This window comes from Ptychodera flava, chromosome 9, assembly GCF_041260155.1.
Source record: "Ptychodera flava strain L36383 chromosome 9, AS_Pfla_20210202, whole genome shotgun sequence".
In the NCBI taxonomy this organism is placed as follows: Eukaryota; Metazoa; Hemichordata; class Enteropneusta; family Ptychoderidae; genus Ptychodera; species Ptychodera flava.
The window spans coordinates 20,673,246-20,694,968 of record NC_091936.1 but is presented as its reverse complement, the minus strand read 5'-3'; the positions used below and the strand labels follow the sequence as shown (position 1 = coordinate 20,694,968).

The 21,723-nt window shown below is 35.3% G+C and overlaps 1 protein-coding gene across 1 annotated transcript in view; it reads right to left on the bottom strand.

Annotated features, from left to right (window-relative positions):
- LOC139140300 (rab11 family-interacting protein 2-like) overlaps nt 1-21,723 on the bottom strand; it is a 50,118-nt gene that overhangs the window by 20,870 nt on the left and 7,525 nt on the right. Inside the window, exon 2 of the mRNA XM_070709456.1 lies at nt 902-1,043. Coding sequence (XP_070565557.1) covers nt 902-1,043 — 142 coding nt within the window. The remainder of the gene's footprint in view (nt 1-901; nt 1,044-21,723) is intronic.

Here is a 21,723-nt window from a genome sequence, read left to right as displayed (position 1 = left end):
ATTGTACCTCAGCTACAAATTTTTCTGCATTGCAATATCATGATTCATTTATGCATACAACAACCGTGGTCCAATGCAGAGAGAAATTAAGGGATCCTAGCAACAAATCAGCTGCTTGTCTGAAAATTGTTATTCTGTAAAGCCTGTCTACACCAATGCTACAGAATAATTGTGATAATTGTGTCATGCAATGTACATAATAACCTTAAATTTACATATTAGGTGATTTGATAATGGATTTATTGGTTGTAAAAGTGACTTGATCATATCATGAATTGTTATGAGTTCTTTGTATAGTGTTCACAAGTATTGTATGCTTACACAACACAAATGCAATAATCTATTGCAACTCTATTGCCATTGGTACAGGTACATCACTCTGCCCTATTACTTTCAATGAATTTATACAGGGAATCACTGGGTAGAATTTAGAAATTTCTGGTGATTTCTTTGAGTCAGCCTACCCTGGTACAATACAATATTTCTCGAGTAAGAACTGTCTTTGGGTACCAGTGCGTGAATATGTATGAATTCTGCTAAATGTCCACTGAAGGAACCAAGAGACATTCTTGAATCATATGGTGGCCGAGCATTCTCATGTGCCATGCCTCAATTGTGGAACAAACCTCCTCTTGAACTCTGACAGAAGCCCTCAGCCACTATAACTTCAGAAGGAACCTTAAAACTTACTTATTTACTGAAGCGTTTGCTTCATAACTGTTCAGCGCCTCTGAAATATGGGTAACATGGTATACCGATGTTTCATAAATTATGACTGATTGATTGATTTATTGATTGATTGATATGGCTTAAAGGAAACACTGGTGACCATGCATAAACTGTGTCAACAATTATTGCTATTATATCTCAATACCAAAGTACACTCTTGCAATTAACTTACAAATCGCACTGCTCGTCCCACTGGGGGTGCGTGGTTCTCTCCACCACAGATGTTTGGAATTTCTCTTTTCCCATGGCCATGATCACATAGGCATCGTTGGTGCCGTTTCTTCCCTTGTGCATCAGATGCCTGGCCTGGTGCACTGTGAAAGAAACACATGATTGTGGAATGATTAGAACAGATTTTACAGTGTTCTAATAGGCAAGAGTACATTAGTTTGAAGCAGAGAGTATAACAAACTGATAATTCATATGATATGACTTGGTGGTCAGGATGATACTTACAACTCTGTTAGTTTCTTAGGCTTTTAGTCTGGACTGAAATTCATTTTGAAAAATAACATGAGTGTAGTTTGTACCTGATGAATACTTGTAGTACCATAGCAAGGTTAATACTTTGTAGTCAACAAAAATCTTTCGAGCACTGTAAATTTTCCTGCCAAAATTTTGGGTCAAAATTTAAAAAAATTTCATACATTTTTGTGATTTTGTCTACCATTTTGGACCAAATGGACATCACTTTTCATTGCCTACTGTTTTTGATCAAAATTTTGGAAAAAATCTGAAAAATGAGCTGTCTGGGTTACATTCAATTTGTTAAAGGCGGCAAAAATTGACTTTGGCCCTTAAAGGGTTAATGTTAAGCATGAGAATGAGAAAATGTATCCCTTGTAAAAGGAAAACTAGATTGAAGTATTATCAAAGGCTATGGTATTATCTCTTTTGATGTCTAATTTTTTTTGCTTACAAACATGTTAACAGTGTAATTATGCTGAATAAACCTGTGAAAATTGAGCCAGCAGGAGAAAGTAGCCGCTGAATTCTAAACCATAGCAAAAGATTTCTTTATACTGCTAGGTCAAGTAACACTACACTTACAGTGCGTTGGAACAAAAAAACAAGGACATAAAAAACTATGTACCTTGAACACTTTATTTGCTATAAGGAATAAAAGCTGTCACTTTTGATAATGTTTTTATCTTTTTTGTTTACAAATAAACTTCCATAATTTATTTTTCTTCTCAGAGTATTAGTATGTTGAAATACACATTACCAGTATACCAGTATGTATATATTATTAGCCTTGCAAGTAGAATGCATAATAAAATATGCAAAGTGACAGTTAACAAATGAATTTCCATCTGGACTGAAAAATTGGATTGTAATATTGGACATTACATTTGTTCACACTGTGTGACATAAGACAGTATTGAAAACTTAAATGCTGAGCATTTTGAAAAGATTTTGGGAGTAAATACTACAAGAACTTTGTATTTTACAGACACTAAGTCAGAAGAAAAATACTTGAAATTACATTCAGTACATTGCTGTACAGGTAATGGAGCTGTAATGCACTGACAAATTCTGTTCAATGTATACTGATGACTATTTCATGGTTAATAAGATACACATGCATGATGCAGTATTTCTCATCGCAAGACAGACAAACATCACACAGCAAAGGGTGCTGTAAATGACGACAAGTGTGAAAGAAGACAATTTGAAACAAGCTGAACATAAAAATGGTTTACAATTTGCAAATAAGGATTCACATATACAGTCACTGTGAATTATGGGATACAATCCCTGTAAATCATTGATGCAGAAATACCATACCATCACCTTGGACGAGCATTCACAATTATACCAGTGTACTATGGTGTAAAGCATTTGCATACAACAGGCACGTTTTTCCATTAATTTTAAAACTTTCAATCAAACATTTTGATCTTGGCTATGCCGAGAATCCTTTCTTGGAAATAATTGAAATATGGCTCCACCATCAGGGAAATACAGGAAGCATTCCAGCAGCTGGCATATCTGTCACTGTTTTACAGCTGCCCGTTAAAAAAAAAGCTATAAATAGCATTTTTAAGCCAGAGACTTGATACACATGTACAGAGACTAATTAAGCACCTTTGGTACACTGCAACATTCAGCCTTGGTGTCTAGTGTTTCACACTAGCAGAACACATCCATGACTAAAGCCTTGCCCCTGGCATTCATCTGAGTCAGCAATCACTTCCTGCAGTGCCATTGTACATTCCAGTATATTTGGATAGTGTAAATTTACATTCCAGTTTCATTTGCCGCATTGAAAAGGCCAGCAACCACAGGATACAAACAGCGACAGCAAACAAAACTGTTCATTACAAGAAGGTGTTTACAACCAGTTTCTTGATGCGAGAGCTGGCGGGCATTTCTCTCTTACAGAAAGTATGCACCTTGAAAATGAGAGACTTAAAACTTTTGCTCAAACTTTCCTCAATGAAACTTTTAATCATCCTCTTGCAAAATCAAGAATAAAAATCAGGGGTTACAGTGCAAAGTTTAGTACTGGAGAAACAAATTTCTATAAATATACCAATATTTGAAATTCACAGTGGCCACCATCCCTGTGCTAACTCTATGGGGAAAAATAAAATTTTTGATTTTGGAAAAACTAAGAAAGTGAAAATTTTTCTTACTCCAAGAGCTTTAAAATGAACCCCCACAAGTGGTATATCAGTAAAGAATTAATAATTTTAGAGTCCAAGTATCTGCCCCGGGGCGCATTCTACCTTAACAATGGGCAGCTACAGGGAAGACTGGCAATTTTCATCATTGACGGCCAGTGAAACCGTATGCTTCTACTCTAAGCAGGCAACTTGGAAAACTTAGAATACGGCCTAGCAGCCAGGCAGGGAATATGACTCCATTATTTTTTTGGAGTGATTTACTTATTGAGTCGGCAAAATCATATGGAGGGGAGTAGGCTATGGGGAGTTTTCTTAGGGGAGGGGGATGAGTTACATTGAAGGGCAAGAGGGGATCATTTTATAATTGAACCTTAGAAATGTAATATACAAATCGTCGCAATGGATATGCTGGGCTACGTCTGTATGCAATCGTAAAATGGTAATTAGTATATCAAAAATTTATTGGTTTCAGAGAAACAGAGCCCTAAACCTCTCCTTTATCAATTTTATTTTCGTCTGTCCAGTGACAGCATTGCGTCTCATGCATTAGCTAACTCACGTTAAAACACTGATCTTTCAAACAGGAATTCACACTTCAGATGCCCTCACTGCATCAGACCTTCAAGCTTAATACAGGTACATCACCTACCATACAAACCTAATACATTAATCCAAAAACCTGGAGCTCTCATCTCTGTCCCTTGTGAATGCCGCTTGTTTTGAGTACACACAGCTGATGGCATGGAGAACCTTTGCATTATTAATGAAAAGTTAAACAAAATGCTTTTGACATAATCCTGGCACAAACAAACACAACAGCTAGCATACTGGAGTAGCTAAGATACCGGCACTTTCAACTCTGAACGGCAGGACTGCTATTTTAAGATGAGGTAAAAATTGAAACATTTCACCCAGGGTTGATGTCCTATTGGAACTGTTGCTTTTTTGTCATATTTGTGCATATGCGCATACTCCAATTAATATTAAAGCTAAAGCATTAATCTTATTTTGATCATCATTATCATCATCATCATCATCATCATTATCATCATCATCATCATCATCATTAATCTTATTTTGATCATCATTATCATCATCATCATCATCATCATCACTGCCATCGCCGCAATCATAGGCAAAAATGAAATTGAACTATCTTGAAAGTGGGTGGATTATGGACAGTGATTCAAGTAACCCATTTAGGATTCAATAAATGTTTATGTTCTCCACATGACTGGGCAAGCTTTGAATCTGAATTTGTTTTCTGAATTACTGGTGAGGTGGCTGATATCATATTTTTTCTTGTATACTCAAATCACATTGCAGTTAAAACCTTTCCTGATGATTTATTGTAATAATGTGGGTGGATTTCTACGTTTTCAACAGAATAAAAACATCAGCAGAAATTCTGACCATGAAATATATAATCGAAGGTTAGAAAATAGCAACTTAAACATTAAAAGGTGCAACCTATGTAGAACACATTACTCAATTCCAGAATTTCTAAAATAAAAGAATTGTCGCAAATGTTATCAACTGGCAAAGTGTGCAAAGCAAACTACAAGTCTCAGAGCAAATGCATAACATTCTTTTTCATTGTTTGCCAGATATAAATTTAAATTCTAAGCCTTGTGGAATGTTTTTTTTCAACTGATGAACACAGAATATTTTCCTTCAGAGTTGAATGAAAGCTGTCAATAAATCAATAAATTTGATTTGCATGATGTGTCACAATGTATACTAACTCAGAGAATATGACATGGACGATTAGTTTTTAAAAAATCTTGTGAAGGTTGACACACTTTTACAAATGGACCGTACATGCAGTATCACCAAATCGCATGATTTATTATCATTTCTAGTCTTCATTTCATCTGTATCTACATGACTGCCGGCATTATTTTTATAAATGACAGTGCAGCTCAGGATACGAGCCTGTCATTATACATTTTGCAGACAGCTTGAGTATATCCGGCTTGCACGAATCACGGTAAGTCACAGCACTGACGATGGCAGTATTGATATGAAAGGAAATTGCTGCTTGCAGCTAGACTACACTGTCAGATAAAGCTAGCAGACTTACGGCATAAATATCACATTGTTACTGCTAAAATATTTATCAGTGTTACACATTGGTCTTCTGCAAAAGCAAAACGGTGATCCGGCTGATAGTGTTGGCTGCGGTACAAATCAACGCTGCACAGGTCATGTCTGTTATTGTCAAATGGAAATAGGCACACACACACTGCTGTGAATACAGGGCAGCCTGGGTCAGTGTATTCATCTAATCCATCTATACAAAGGTAAACAAAAAGCTTAACAGTGGTTTGCACTGAGTCTCAAACTCCAAGAATTTACATGTACATACTGATCAGCACATCACTGAATAACCAAATTTGTGAGCGTAATTACGGTATATCTTGTCAGTTGCATAGTATTCCTTTGATAGTAAAAGGTGCAGTATATTATGACAAAACTCAGTCAGCTTTGATTTTCAGTATCAAACATATTAGATTCTTGTATCATATGGTAACCCTTAACATTTGAGCATGCACTCTTCCCTCTCTATGCACATATACATATGTACATACAATACGATATTACATGTATGTGTATGTGTTCATATAGCATTATGTACATTAGAAACAACGTAACTTATGGTCTAGTACATAACTGTACCAGTACATCTGAGAGATATCTCTAATTCTCAGTGTGTGAAAATCAGTTCTTTCAAACAGCATTTGTGACATCATTTTAAAATTTGCTTTGAGATGCTGTATAATAATGGCAACTGTTCCTTAGATATGGTAATATCTAAATTGTGAATTTTCACCTCACAAATAGTACCTTTGAAAGTCAGAACAGACGGGGGCAAAATCAAACACTGCCATATCATCATAGCAAATGAGTGTACTAGAGCCTGCTATGTAATATGCACTATTAGGTTCCTGTACTGAAGTGTTCTTTATTCAATGTTGCTGTTTGCTTACATTATTTGTAAAACTTTGCTCATCTACGATTCAAAAACACAAGCCTCATTTCTATTGCAAACCCACATCACAATTAATTGAAATTTCAACATATATATTATTTTATTGAAAGGATTGAAAACAAAACACAGGCCTCAACAACCTAGTAAAGGATCACAGTTTCTTTTCAAATTTTCATATGGAAAAGGCCGTTCAGAGACGCAATCGAACACTTCAGTGTCTTGCTTGCTGAGCAACAAGCATACCTGTTTCCAGAATACAATAGTGTAGTTGTTTTACAAGGCATGCTGGGATACTAGGGTGAAAGGCTGTGGAGACTAACTGCAACAACAAACAGGTACTGATTGTACAGTGCCTGTGAAAACTGGCAATGTTCCAAAAACCAATCAGTGCGTTTTGTGATAAGCTTCAAGCACCACCACAAGTACTATTACTATGAAACAACCAGTCTCTGAAGCCCTAAAGTACTGAATTTTCAAGGCAGTCAGATGCACCAGAATTCAAGTCAAACATGACTACAGTGCACACATTTTTTTTAAAAGACCCTTTCTTTGGCATCATGTCCAGAACATGTGGCCTCCTGAAACCGCAAACAAATAATTTACTTCAAAAAATTTTCAGTGAAATAGGATAGAATGCACCTGTTCAGTGTGTCAACTGTCATGGAAAATTAATGACAGGACAAAACGTTTGAAACACGTGGATATTTTGATACTACTGGGGTGTGACAACTATTACCTTTGGGGTCAAAACTTTACCAATGCTGCAATAATTGCGATGGTGTGCCACAGAGTGCAAGTTGTACAACTTTTGTAGTGACTTTCAAGATCAGATTAATCACCATGATGCTGTGAATTGTTTCTTTTGCGGTTGAGTTTAATAATGAGCCGTATTTGGCAAGATCATAGAGAATGCAAATTAATTGGGATAGCCATCAAAGCATAACTAATGCAAACTCGGATGTTCCTCCAGGGTAATGACCTATTTGCCATCTGAGTGAAAAATTCTTGCAGCTGGTGTGAACATGAACCTTAAGCGTTATGAAAGCGCAGTGCTGCCGGGTTATAACGCCCTGAGTAAGGAAAGAGCAAATTACCGATATATATTGCATCACTTGTTATGCAAAAGGCGCCTATTTTTTATGTACATTGAACTTTGAAAAATGCACATATGTGCTACTTTTGTGTCAAGATCTTATGCACTGAATACACCGGTTGTTTGTCATACATAACAATATGTAGTTCAACTTCAAATAGTCTAATTATTATTGTTTCTACCAAACAAAAATTATCATAAATCTTCAACTATTATGTTGGATACACATAAAGTATTGTTCTGAAATGTGTATTTTAATTCAATGATTTGAAATCGGCCATAGAATGACAAACTTGATCAAAATTTTTATTTCACTCACTGGCCTGATGATATATGTTTGTTTATTTTTAATATTAGGCTGTAACACTATGAATTCTGATAACAGCTTCATGACACATTTTTATTGCAACATAATAATCTTATCGATGGATAACATTCACAGATAAAATGTATATCTAATATATTCTGATACTAGTCTACATACATTTATTCAAATACCAATTTCACATTTGTTATTCATACAATCACTATTTTTATTTGTTGTACTGACAGTTATCTGATCCTAATTTACCGTAATATGGTACGCTATTCTGACACCAACTAGTTCACATGATACACTTATTTTGATATCATTCTTTAACATTTCTTACTGAGAAAATGGTTTGACAGAACATGAAATGATACTTGCATCTGACTGTCCCAGACAGGTTCTTAAATTACTTGTCTTGGACTGGTAGTTTTGAAAACTACCGGTACAAATTGATACTGACAGCTTGCATTTTTCAATAAATCTTTTAATTTTTAAGTTTTTTGCATGTAAAAATTTACATGTTAAAAGAATTACTTTTTGGCAAACCAATCCCATCTTTTGAAAAAGATTGATCATACCACAGCAATATTTATCACACCCACTAGGCCGCTATATTGGAATAAATCACGCTAAATATACGCTGCGGACAAGTATTCTCATCTTGACAACCTGTTTAATGGACACATGAGGAACAAGCCCTATTTGCAATATGTTTTTGCAGTTTTTAATATCCACACACCTAACAGTATACCATAGCAATAGGGGATGCTATCACTGTATGTCCACATCACGGAAATTCCTAATGATTTTCATCATGCTGTGAGACTGAACATAAATTACAATTCATTCTCTTGAGGCAAGATAGCAGTTCACTTCATCTATCGCTCTAATGACAGCATAAGCGGAAAATATTTATTAAAATACATAATTCATTTGGTGATACAAAATGCTGTGAAGGTGTATCAGATAATATGAACAAAAATATGATGTTATGAAACTGGTTTTGTCCTTGAAACATAGTCTTGGTTCAGTGTAGGGCTAAAATGCCTGGATTTTTGTAAAATCCAGATTCTTAACCCTTTGAGTGCTGTTATTTTTCCAACCAAAATTTTAGTGTAACATTTTACCAATTTTTATGAATTTCTCTGTAATGTTTTTGATAATTTTGGACCAAATGGATATCACATTTCATTGGCTACAGTTTTTTTATCAAAATTTGGGCAAAAATCTGAAAAAAATTGACCTGGGTATATTTTTTGAAGGTGACAAAAATTGACTTTGGCATTCAAAAGGTTAAAGGTACACAAACGTGTATGGTCAACATACAATGTTGATGAAAAATAAGTCAGTAACAGCTTAAGCTGCACTGCCCATTCACGATGGGGACTACTTATTTTCTCACAGCATGACTCCTCCTACGATAATATTTCCTTCTTTGGGAAAAAAATTGAACACTACTCCTTTCCAACTGCCCAGACCTGAATACAACTTGCTGTCTGTTAATAAGGTGATACAAAGATGTCCTGGTCTGGTCTGCACTGAGGCACAAAGAGGAGGGGCAACATTAAAAGGTGGGAGGGGATACTTAGCTATTAATTTTCAACAATATTTTCATTATTTTTGTTCCGTAAAATTTATCGAAACAAATTGATATTTTCATTTGGATCCATAAAGTATGTTGAAATATAAATTCTTAGCCTTGCTGTATTGTGTACAATAGGAAAAATGGAATGTAGTCTGGACTGAAATTCAGTCAACAACAAATATAACATTTGGACACTGAAGACATACCATACAATCTGCACTGACAAACTGAACACTACGCACTTCACATGATTTTGAGGAAGGAACAAGGGGTAGTAAAAGAAAATTTAAAGTAATACATCACAAGCTATGGAACTCTACATGGACAAAGTTATTGTCTTTATGCATCCACTTTGTCACAGTAATTTTCGTTAGATTTTTGATAACCGTTTTGTTTGTATGAATACTGTGATAGAAGAGTGTACAACGAATATTGTAGTAAGTACGACTCAATTCTCAGAAAGAACAGTTAAACAAAGATATACCACAATTTCTATTATCCATGATAAATGTATCCTGATGAGAATATAAACATTTAAGCATACTGCTCAACATTGTTTTTTTTGTTTGAAGCTAAAATTATCCATAATCAATATAATTTGTATTCATGCTCGACTTTAAGCCTTTCACCCCATTTTCCTGTCTAGAGGTCCTATTTGCCATTAGGAAACAATGGAATATGGGGCCAAACCATGGGGATGAAAGGGTTGAGAAGGCATTTTATGACTAAAAGTGACGCTTTCCCCTGGTAGTTATTACATGAACTGAAAAGAGGGTGGAAGAAAACTTAACTCTGTTGCTCACTGATTATTATACAAAATTACCTTACTCAAAAGTGGAGCATAACTGTTGATATCTGCCAGAGGCACTTTAAACAGGTAACACGCTAACTGCCATTTCTATAAATAATGCAAAAGATTCGTAAATGATGATTCTATTATTAATGCGGGCATATCACGGATCTCTCGTACATCATAAACTGTGTGCAACTTATTCCACTTTGTCACTCTACATGACGAAAAAACAAAGATAATAAAGAAATTATGGAACTGACCATAATTTTGGACAAACCATCGTAGCAAGCCTGAAAGAAATCATTTGAATGGTTGATCAAGTTATCTACCCGATTATTTACAACATTCTAGTACAAGACACACTGGTACCATCAACGGAACAAACATCAGGAAGTGTCGACCTATGACCCTTTATGCCTTAATTGGGACAATGTGACACAATTTATTTACCAATAGTATGTTCATTTATTTATTTAAATATTTATTTATAAAGCTTACACGGAGATATAGCAATGTGATTTTATGAAATTTTGGAGCCTAGCATAAATACAATGATGTGAAGTCAGTTTTGCAACAAAATGATGTCTTACAGCTGTATTGCCATCGTTAATTTGATGAATGACAACGTCTCAATGGACCCCCCCCCCTCCAAAAAAAAAAGGCTTTCGTATTTAAGAGGAAAGTTGAATAGAATCATTTTACTATCCAACATCCAAAATGCAAATGGCACAGTTAGTCACAGTATGTGATTTCCTTCACAAAAACATCTGAAATACAGACAGACATATATTTATTTACTGAAATAAAAACCAGACAGATGTATAATATACTGACACTTGATGCTGTGACCAGCAGATCTACAATGTCATACTAGAACTGACCGTTATTGATACAGACACTAAAAATACTGAGTTGCATCACTTCCATACATTGAGATAGCATAATAATCTACTTCAGGGTTTTGCAATTGTTATGTTTTTTCATTTGTCAGTACACTAGCATGTATCAATTTTGGTTTGATTTTAATACCACATTGCACAATCTAGCTTTCAGGTGACGTTCAAAATGATCTTATTATTATCAAATTTATTTCAGACAGAATCCTGCAAACTGCTATGTGTCACTGACCTTGATAGTTCATTCAGAGGACTCATAATAATGCATTATTCATGACATATAAAAATGTTGAAAATTATTTAGTATATACTGCATAATGCAAAGTGGGCATAGAAAGTATTCCCTAAACTCTGTCCTTTAAAGGTTTAAGGCTAAATTTCCCTTTCACAAAATTTACAAAATTTTATCATAATTTATAACAACAAATTTAAAAGGCTTACAAGCACACTATTGGACAAAGCTGATGAGAACTTTCATTAAGTTTCAAGGGAAAAGATTTTTGTCACTCAAAGTGAGGAAAATATCCCTCAAGGTAGTATACATGTATGTGCCTCGAAAATCAAAGACTAAAACTGTTACTCAAACTTTCCTCAAGGAATCTTTCAACTATCCTCTTTCAAAATCATGAACAAGAATTGGGAGTCACCGTGCAAATTTTGGTACCAGGGAAACAAATTACCCAAGATTTACCGATATCTGAAATTCAAAATGGCCACCACCCACGTGTTAACTCCTATGGAGTAAAATAAATTTTTCATAGGAAATCAAAAAGCTAAGATGGTAAAAAGTTTTGTTACACCAAGAGCTTTAAAATGAGCCCGAACAAGTGGTATATCAGAAAAGAATTGTAAAAGTTTGGAAGTCCGAATATCTGTCCCCGAGGCGCAATCCACCTCAAACACAATATAGCTGACTTCATCATAATTTGCCCTTATCCCTTGGAGAGAGGTACATGTAGCTACTTAATAGAACAATGATACCAGCACTGATGAGGACTTCTCCATCAAAATTGAAAAATGATGCCGTAACAACATAATAAAGATAATTTTGTCAACACAATTTGAACAAATTTTAATGAGATCATCCCTAAGGGATGTACAACCAAGTATTGGAGTAATTGGACTATTGCTATGTTATTGAGGTGAAATGATTCTAGTTAATGCAGGCTTTACTAGGCGTCGGATCTCACTTAAAACTTGTGTACATGTTCAAATTTTTCAGCCTATACCAGTAATACAGACCAAATATTATTTTAGCTGAGGCTGTTAATCATTTCTACTCCAAGTCAATGTATTGGGGCTACTTTTGACCCTCAGTGGAATAAAAGTTAGCCTGCTTACTTTTGTTCAAAAAATGTCGGACAATCCAGTGTTTGAAACTGAGAGGAGTTTATGTCATTAAAAAACACACAGTTGCATATCCATGTGTACTGTTCCCTCACTAAGGCCAAAAAAATAAAAGGTTTGATTCTGGTCATTGACATGTGGCAAAAATGATGCAGAGATGTGACTTTTTTTCTCAATTTTTTTATTTTTGGTGGAATTTGATACATTTTTCCTTTTTCCATAGGACAAATGAACAAGCGACCTAGCGGCCGATATAGCTCCGCTGTGTTTTATGTAGAGAATAACTATTTTTGACACATGTTGATGAAGAAGGTGGAAATCTTTGATAGCTCAATGCAGTGGCCAGAGAAAAGTGGCTAAAATAGCTGCAAAAATACACAATTGAAGATTTCATCATACTTTGAATATATCACATCGGATCATCCCTAAGAACATGTCAACCAAAGCTATCTGATGAGTAGTTTTTTGAGAATAAAATTTTCTGACCAAAAATGGCAACAATTGCCCCCAAAAATAAAAATTGCAGATTTCATCATCATTTCAATAAATATCATTTAGTTAATCTATAGAAACCTGTATACCAAATTTCAAAGCTATCAGATGAGTAGTTTTGGAAATACATATTTTTTGACCAAAAATGGCAAAATTGCCCCCAAATTACAAAATTGCAGATTTCATCATAATTTCAATAAATATCATTAAAGTGATCTGTAGGAACTTGTATACCAAATTGCAAAGCTATCAGATGAGTAGTTTTGGAAATACACATTTTTTGACCAAAACGGAAAAAATTGCCCCAAAAGTGCAAAATTGCAGATTTCATCATAATTTCAATAAATATCATTTAGTTCATCTGTAGGAACCTGTATACCAAATTTCAAAGCTATCAAATGAGTAGTTTTGGAAATACACATTTTTTAACCAAAAACGGCAAAAATTGCCCCAAAAATACAAAATTACAGATTTCACAATAATTTCAATATATATTACTTAGCTCATCTGTAGAAACCTGTATACCAAATTTCAAAACTATCAGACCAGCACCTTTTGAGAATACATTTTTTGACCAAAAATGGCAAAAATTGCCTTAAAAATGCAAATTTGCATATTTCTGCACAATTTGAACAAATCTGAAATAGATCATCCCTAAGGACATATGTACCAAATATCAAAGCTATCTGACTGGTAGTTTTGAAGAAGAAGATTTTTAAAGATTTTTTTACCAAAAATGACAAAAATTGCCTTAAAAAATACAAATATGCAAATTTCACCAAGATTTGAACAAATCTAAATGAGGTCACCCTCAGTAAACTGCATATTAAATTTCAAAGAAATCAGACAAGCGGTTTCAGAGAAGAAGATTTTTTTACCAAAAACAGCAAAAAATGCCCCAAAAATACAAATATGCAAATTTCACCACGATTTGAACAAACTTAAGTGAGGTCACCCAAGTGAACTGCATATAAAATTTCAAAGCAATTGGACTTGTGGTTTCAGAGGAGAAGGCAATTGTTGACGGACGACGACGACGACGACGGACGACGACGGACAACGACGGAAAATCAACCTATTTGATAAGCTCCGCGTCGCTGACAGCGGAGCTAAAAACAGGAAAAAAAAGAGTTGAGACGCACACTTTGAAATGATATGCGAGATGACCAAGAAACAAATCAATTTTTTTTTTGGCCTACGACTCGATGTCATTTATTCTTCCTAAATAAAGTTTTTTTGTAGTTTTTGGATAGTGCAAACATTAGTGCCTTATTCCCATTGTGGGTGTATCAGTAGAAGAAAAAACCTTTCAGAACATCTTTCTACAAAACATGAACTTTTGTGAAACAAAATGTTGTTATCAACGCTGCAGCGTGCAAATAGTTGCACAGCCTCACAAGTGATCAAGTGTTGACCTATATGCCCTCAACGATAGCAGCTAGGCTGATGAGTTTCAAGAGTCCCCTTGAAATACTGAGTAATCAATTCCACTATATGATAATAAATAATTACTCACTGATCAGTGTTAGTACTTGAAGACTGTCACGTGTTCAAAAATAGTGACAAATGCACTGGTAATGCATTGTGAAGTTCATTTTCAACAGCCATTGATTGATGCTTAGGTATATGCACAATGATTCTACAAAGACAAACTTGATAACAAGCGACCTAGCGGCCGATATAGCTCCGCTGTGTTTATGTAGAGAATAACTATTTTTGACACATGTTGATGAAGAAGGGTGGAAATCTTTGATAGCTCGATGCAGTGGCCAGAAAAAAGTGGCTAAAATAAGCTGCAAAAATACGCAATTGAAGATTTCATCATACTTTGAATGTATCACATAGGATCATCCCTAAGAACATGTCAACCAAAGCTATCTGATGAGTAGTTTTTGAGAATAATTTTTTTGACCAAAAATGGCAACAATTGCCCCCAAAAGTAAAAATTGCAGATTTCATCATAATTTCAAAAGATCAAATTTAGTTCATCTATAGAAACCTGTATACCAAATTTCAAAGCAGTTGAAAGTGTTAGACAAGTACTTTTTGAGAAACGCATTTTTTGACCAAAAATAGGAAAAATTGCCCCAAAAATTCAAAATTGCAGATTTCATCATTATTTCAATAAATATCATTTAGTTCATCTATGGAACCTGTATACCAAATTTCAAAGCTATCAGATGAGTAGTTTTGAAAATACACATTTTTTGACCAAAATGGCAAAAATTGCCCCAAAAATACAAAATTACAGATTTCATCAGAAATTCAATATATATTACTTAGCTCATCTGTAGAAACCTGTATACCAAATTTCAAAGCTATCAGACCTGTACTTTTTGAGAAACACATGTTTTGACCAAAAATGGCAAAAATTGCCCCAAAATTACAAATTGTAGATTTCATCATAATTTCAATAATTATCATTTAGTTCATCTGTAGGAACCTGTACACCAATTTCAAAGCTATCGGATGAGTAGTTTTGGAAATACACATTTTTTGACCAAAAATGGCAAAAATTACCCCAAAATTACAAAATTGTAGATTTCATCATAATTTCAATAACTATCATTTAGTTAATCTGTAGGAACCTGTATACCAAATTTCAAAGCTATCGGATGAGTAGTTTTGGAAATACAAATTTTTTGACCAAAAATGGCAAAAATTGCCCCAAAAATACAAAATTACAGATTTCATCAAAAATTCAATACATATTAATAAATTCATCGATAGAAACCTGTATTCCAAATTCAAAACTGTCAGACCAGTACTTTTTGAGAAATAAATTTTTTGACCAAAAATGGCAAAATTGCCTTAAAAATGCAAATTTGCATATTTCTGCACAATTTGAACAAATCTGAAATAGATCATCCCTAGGGACCTATGTACCAAATATCAAAGCTATCTGACTGGCAGTTTTGAAGAAGAAGATTTTTTAAAGATTTTTTTACCAAATGACAAAAATTGCCTTAAAAATACAAATATGCAAATTTCGCCACGATTTGAACACATCTGACTGAAGTCACCCTAAGCAAACTGCATATCAAATTTCAAAGCATCGGACAAGCAGTTTCAGAGAAGAAGATTTTTTTACCAAAACACCAAAAAATGCCTCAAAAATACAAATATGCAAATTTCACCACAATTTGAACAAACTGAAGTGAGGTCACCTTAAGTGAACTGCATATAAAATTTCAAAGCAATTGGACTTGCGGTTTCAGAGGAGAAGGCAATTGTTGACGGACGACGACGCGACGACGACGACGGACGGACGACGGACGACGACGGAAAATCAACCTATTTGATAAGCTCCGCGTCGCTGACAGCGGAGCTAAAAAGCTGTCACTATAGTATGTCAAATGTAAAAAGATATGTTTGCTGTTGATATACAATATCACCACATGATATTATCTTTGCAATGGCCGTCATATATCCATATATGTACATACGTAATTTACATGACCAAGGTTGACCAATCATGTTATTGCCTTGATTGGCCAATTCTACATGATAGGGAATTACACCCTGTAGCATTTGTTGACTGTAATTATTGTCCCAAACAAAGCACTTCATTAGGTGATCTGTCCACAATACCTGCCCGATAACTTTATGCAAGTTAAAGTATCAAAAATGCTCGGGCATCATTTTGTCAAGATGAGCCATAAGTGACTTTACAGCGTGAAGTTGCACTCTACTTAAGCACCTATAATGGATTTACCTTCAAGAAGACGTTATCTGGTTACAGTATAAATTTAACAACTCTACTTATCAGCAACCCTTTACAGAAATACCCTGGAAATACCCTGGTTCTGCACTGAACATAAGCTAAGATAATTATGCTGGTATACATATGGCAATGGCAGAGTCAGTTGTGTAAATGTAATCTTTTAGCAATACTGGGGTATCTATCGACGCGTGTATAGAATCTTGCAGCTATATATGTCCAGACAATTTGTTTATTGTTTGTGAGTGCAGCTAAAAAGGATAAAGAATCTTGGGAGATCATTTTGATCAAGAACTTGAGTATCCTGGGAAAAAAAAAATCATCCAGGTTGATGTCTAATTGGGTAAAGTATTGTATTTAGATACTGAAATGATCCTGATAATTTCACAATAATAAGATATTTGCAGTCGTAATGCATTCACTGTAAATTCTACGGTACACTGATTCATCTAAACAAGTTCTGCATGTTGGTTGCCTGTTACTTCCCCTAGGTAATAATGACACGATGCTAACTGAGTTGGACAGGTATAATCTGATAATCCCTTAATCCAAAGCTGCCCAGACAGAAAAAGGGGCTAAATCTTGCCTTGAGCGGAGAAGACTTACATGTGTGCCGGAGAGTTTAGCTTGTACTGCTACAGGAGGGATTAAAAATCTCAACTGCTTGTACGCAAAAAAACCATGTTACCTTAGACGGACGGATTTAATTCTATATGGCGATTCTGTGACCTTTCAGCCAAACTGGAATACTGCTTAGGGTCACGGAATATGCCCTTGTACCATGGTGCATACATATGGTTGAATGTTTTGATCTGTTGGTCAACTCTGAACGTGTGCTTTACAGGTGGTTGGCAATGCCTACGGAGTCATCATTATTATTGATTAATTCCTGGCAATGAAAGAGTTACGGCAATATGTCAAAGTAACTCAACCATGAAGATCATTTTGGTCTGATGCATGAACACAAGCATAATTTGCATAATTTTCATTTGGTTTGATACGATTGCAAGTTAAAGTTCACCTAAAAATAAAAGAGGCAGTAATATAACCGTTGACTGATCAATCCAGGTACCTTCATAAACAGTCTGTGCATGGCTAGGGATGTGAACGTTGTTTCCAGGCAAGCTGTCCTGTAGTGTTAGATGAGTCGAAAAGCCAAGAATAATGATATGTGCATGCATTGACATCAATGCATAACAATTACTAATCAGCACAGACAAGGATCATGCAAAAATGTCAGACGGCAGCTTTTTTCAACTTTATAAATAATATTGTATTGGTCAATTGACGAATATTATTGGACAGTGCTGGCTTAATACGTCACCTCTACTGAGATATTGGTCTTGTTGCCAAGTGACCAAGGTGTCTGCAATTTGTGTATCCCCCGTAACTCCCCCTCACAACAGGGCTGTTTGCAAATGAAATAACATAATTTATCTCTCATAATATTTATACAATAAACATATGTCTGAAATTTAAATTGCAATTTTGGAAATTATGTATCAAAGAAAAATATAGATAAGACTTAATAGGTGACTGCTAATGTTACTATGAACACTAAAAATGACACATTACAACTTATTACACGCTGCAATCACGCATGCAATACTTATAAAATTTGTCAGAATTTCAGGCAGCAGTGTCTGTAACAAAAATCTCCAATTGGGATTTTATCCTGTAGCTAAACCTACAATCATGTTTGTGGCTCAATAAGGAAATGCAGGTAATAAACGCTGAACTGCTTGCACATCGTTGCTGAACTCCCACTCCCTGGAGTAACGACGTCTGCAACAAACCCGGCAATAGGGAATCACAGGTGTGGGTGGCATTGGGGATTGGTTAAAATTGACATAGCTATTACGTTAGCCGTAGCTTGGGGACGTAAATGTCACTTCTCATTTTGCTGAGGTGCCGATGCAATCTCCAAGAAATTACAAGCAAGTCACACAGCCCTCCAGGCCACCAGAAAGAAAAAAATGGCTGCTTTTTCAAAGCTTTTACAGGAGATTCACAACAAGCAGCAGTTTTTCGATGTCACGCATCTCACCCAAACTCAAGCATTATATCATGTGCATGCAGCTTTTATCAAAAACCCCTCAAATATACCGATACATAGAACATGTAAACCAAAAGCATTGCCATATCACAAAAGCCTCATCTCCATTTAGCAGAACCTTCTGATGATAATTTGCATTTTGTACATCACGACATGTTTCTGTGCTACCATACTCAATTCACAATATCTCACAAGAACACAGTCTCTGCTGAGGTCTTGAAATGGGCTGTACGCGGACTTTTCAATGAGTTTGCCTCGCGGGCAATAGGCGAGGTGGCTACTTGTATTTCACAACTTTTATGATGTCTCCTTGAGATTTTCTCAACACATGGAGCCGCAGTGTGAGAATACCTGTTATAAATAACTGAGGTTTACACTGTATGGTATTGTCTATCGTGAATTTTCTGTTTTGATGGTAACACCATTCAACAGAAGGCTCTACCATGTTTGTAACATACTGTATGGTACCAGGTACAATTCACAGATACCGGTACAATTTTTCTCCATTCTCCTAACACCTTTGGTACCTTCTAATGTAAGAATAGTTGTGGCAGGATTTACCAAATAAAAGTGATATTTATTGCAATTTTTCATATTTTCACAATATATTTTGTTGTCTGGTACATTTTTGCTTCACAACTAGTCCTACAGTTATGATTATTACTTTTTTAAAAATATTCTATTTTTGCCTCTAAAGTTTCATTGAAATTGTATTTTTTGCCTCCCAATATCCCTGCTCCACTTAGTACATGTAACATGGTATCCTTCCTGCAGGTTTAATGTATGGTTTCTCCAACGGAAACTGTAAGACGATGACTCAAACTACAGCACTCACACACTTAAAAATTTGGTAAACAGTGCTTTTAGTGTTACAGCTCCAAATCTCTGGAATAATCTTCCGGTCTTTCTTCAAACCTGTCAGTTTTTAAATCTGAAAAACTCTACTTTTTAAAACTCCTTTGACCATTTCTATCAATCTGTTTGATTGTTGTTTTTTTTTGTCCTGTCTCTTGTCTGATAATGTACCTTTCAACCAGCATCATTGGTCATATATCTGTAGATATTGACAATTTATTATTATTATTATTCTGATGCTGTAGATAAATTAAATAGGCACTTTAATGACTGACAGCTCCCAGTACTCCTTGGGGTATTATTAAAATCTATTTTCCTAAGAGTGTTTTTTATGAGAAATTTCATCATAAATTAATAAAAAATTAATACCAGTATACAGGTGCTCCTTGGGGGAGCATTGAATGGCAATATGTTCAGGTGTGATCCAAGTGTCCTTTTTTGTCTTGCGAAAAATTTTGTGAAAAAATATTACAGCCATGTTGGATGTTAATGTATGCAGAAGTCCAATGGTAAATTCATCATGCTCTGATCAGCATGTTGAGTAGAACTAATATAAAAAAATGTGGATTAGGTATTGTATTCATCAGTATAAACTCCTTTTGATGTACAAATTCATATATTGCCAATCATGGTGAAAGACAAGGATTACAAGTCACTCCGTTAACCTTTCAGCTGGGCAGATCCTCGGTGAGACAAATAAACCAACAGCCGTGCCCGGTGCATGAGTACCAAGTAGACCAGAAATGATGGGTTTTTACAGTGATAATTGGAAGGTGGGGATACACTAAGGAGACTGCTCAAGTTAATTGGCTCCGTGCTGACCAACCAATTGCTAAATTAATCAATTAATCCCCACATATTTGTCACACTGGGGGCTGAGGAAACCTCACAGCCGTCAAATAGCCTCTGTGGCACCAATGGTTGCATTTTTATTACCAATATATCTTGCCATGCAAGTCCCTGTCCCCTACAGCTGCAGAGTTGGATCCCAACAATTCTGCATTGAAGTGGAACAGAAAAAATACCAGGTATACATTTTATTGCATCCTTGATCACAAATTCCCTTTGTGTATAGTAACAAAAATTAAAATACTCATAGGCATACATAAAGGCATACATGGTGAAACGATAAAATGAAAATTTTTATTTGTTACTTTCAAAATTACCATAGAATGGTTTCATCAAATATATTCCGTGTATAGATAATTGCATCTGTATAGAAAGTTTGTACCGGCAACTTCACCTAGAATATTTTGTGTTAGGATATCATTCAGCAAACATACCCACAGTATCTGTGATATTTACACTAGAAAGGAATTTCACAAAGCCTTGGCTATACCACAGCACACTGCCATTTACAACGTCACCCTTGAGACGATAATCGCTGCGATGCTTCTGGGTCCTGGGAACTTGGGTATTTGAAAACTGCACTTCCATTCCCGTGAAATCGTTCCCTTGATATTTCTCTATCTCGAGCGCATGCCCCATGATGATAAAACCTCTCAATAAAAACTGAAAAGAGGGATTGATTCCCTATCGTAGAATTTTATCGAGAGAAATTTCCAAATGTTGATTTGGTCATATTTGTTTCCTATATATCTATACAAAGACCCGGGAACAGTCGCTTGCAGTTTTTGTAAATCACTTAATGCATAAAAGTACAAACCTAAATACAAATCATATTAAGGACTTCATAAACTTACTCTGTAATTTGAATAATGGTGATAAATTTTATGCCAAAACTACAATCATTTTCAAGAAACCATAAGACACAGGTGTAGGCATTTTGACTCACTGACAGTCAATTTTTTCACAGCGTGATATACTGCTCAGCATCATAGGCAGCATCTCGCGGTCTGACGTATACCGGTACAATGCCTGTACCTGTACTAAAATGGTTTTGACCAAAATCATGTGCTCAATCGATCAATGTCGGTGCTTTTTTTGCCTTGATTGAAATTATAATCCTTTCATGAAGCTCCTAAAGTGTGACTTCATCACGTTTTTTCCTGTTGTAGAGAAATCGCATTATTTACAATCGATGAAAATTACTTTCTCCAGAGTCCAATCAACCCTGCAGGAGACAGGAGATGTTTTTCATTTTGTCTGAGGACAAAATCTTGCAATCTTGTTCAACTTTCCCTATACAACATAGAATCACATGGTTAGGTTGCATCGGATAATCGCAGACTTCATCAGTGCAGAAGTTTCTTTTCTGATTGAT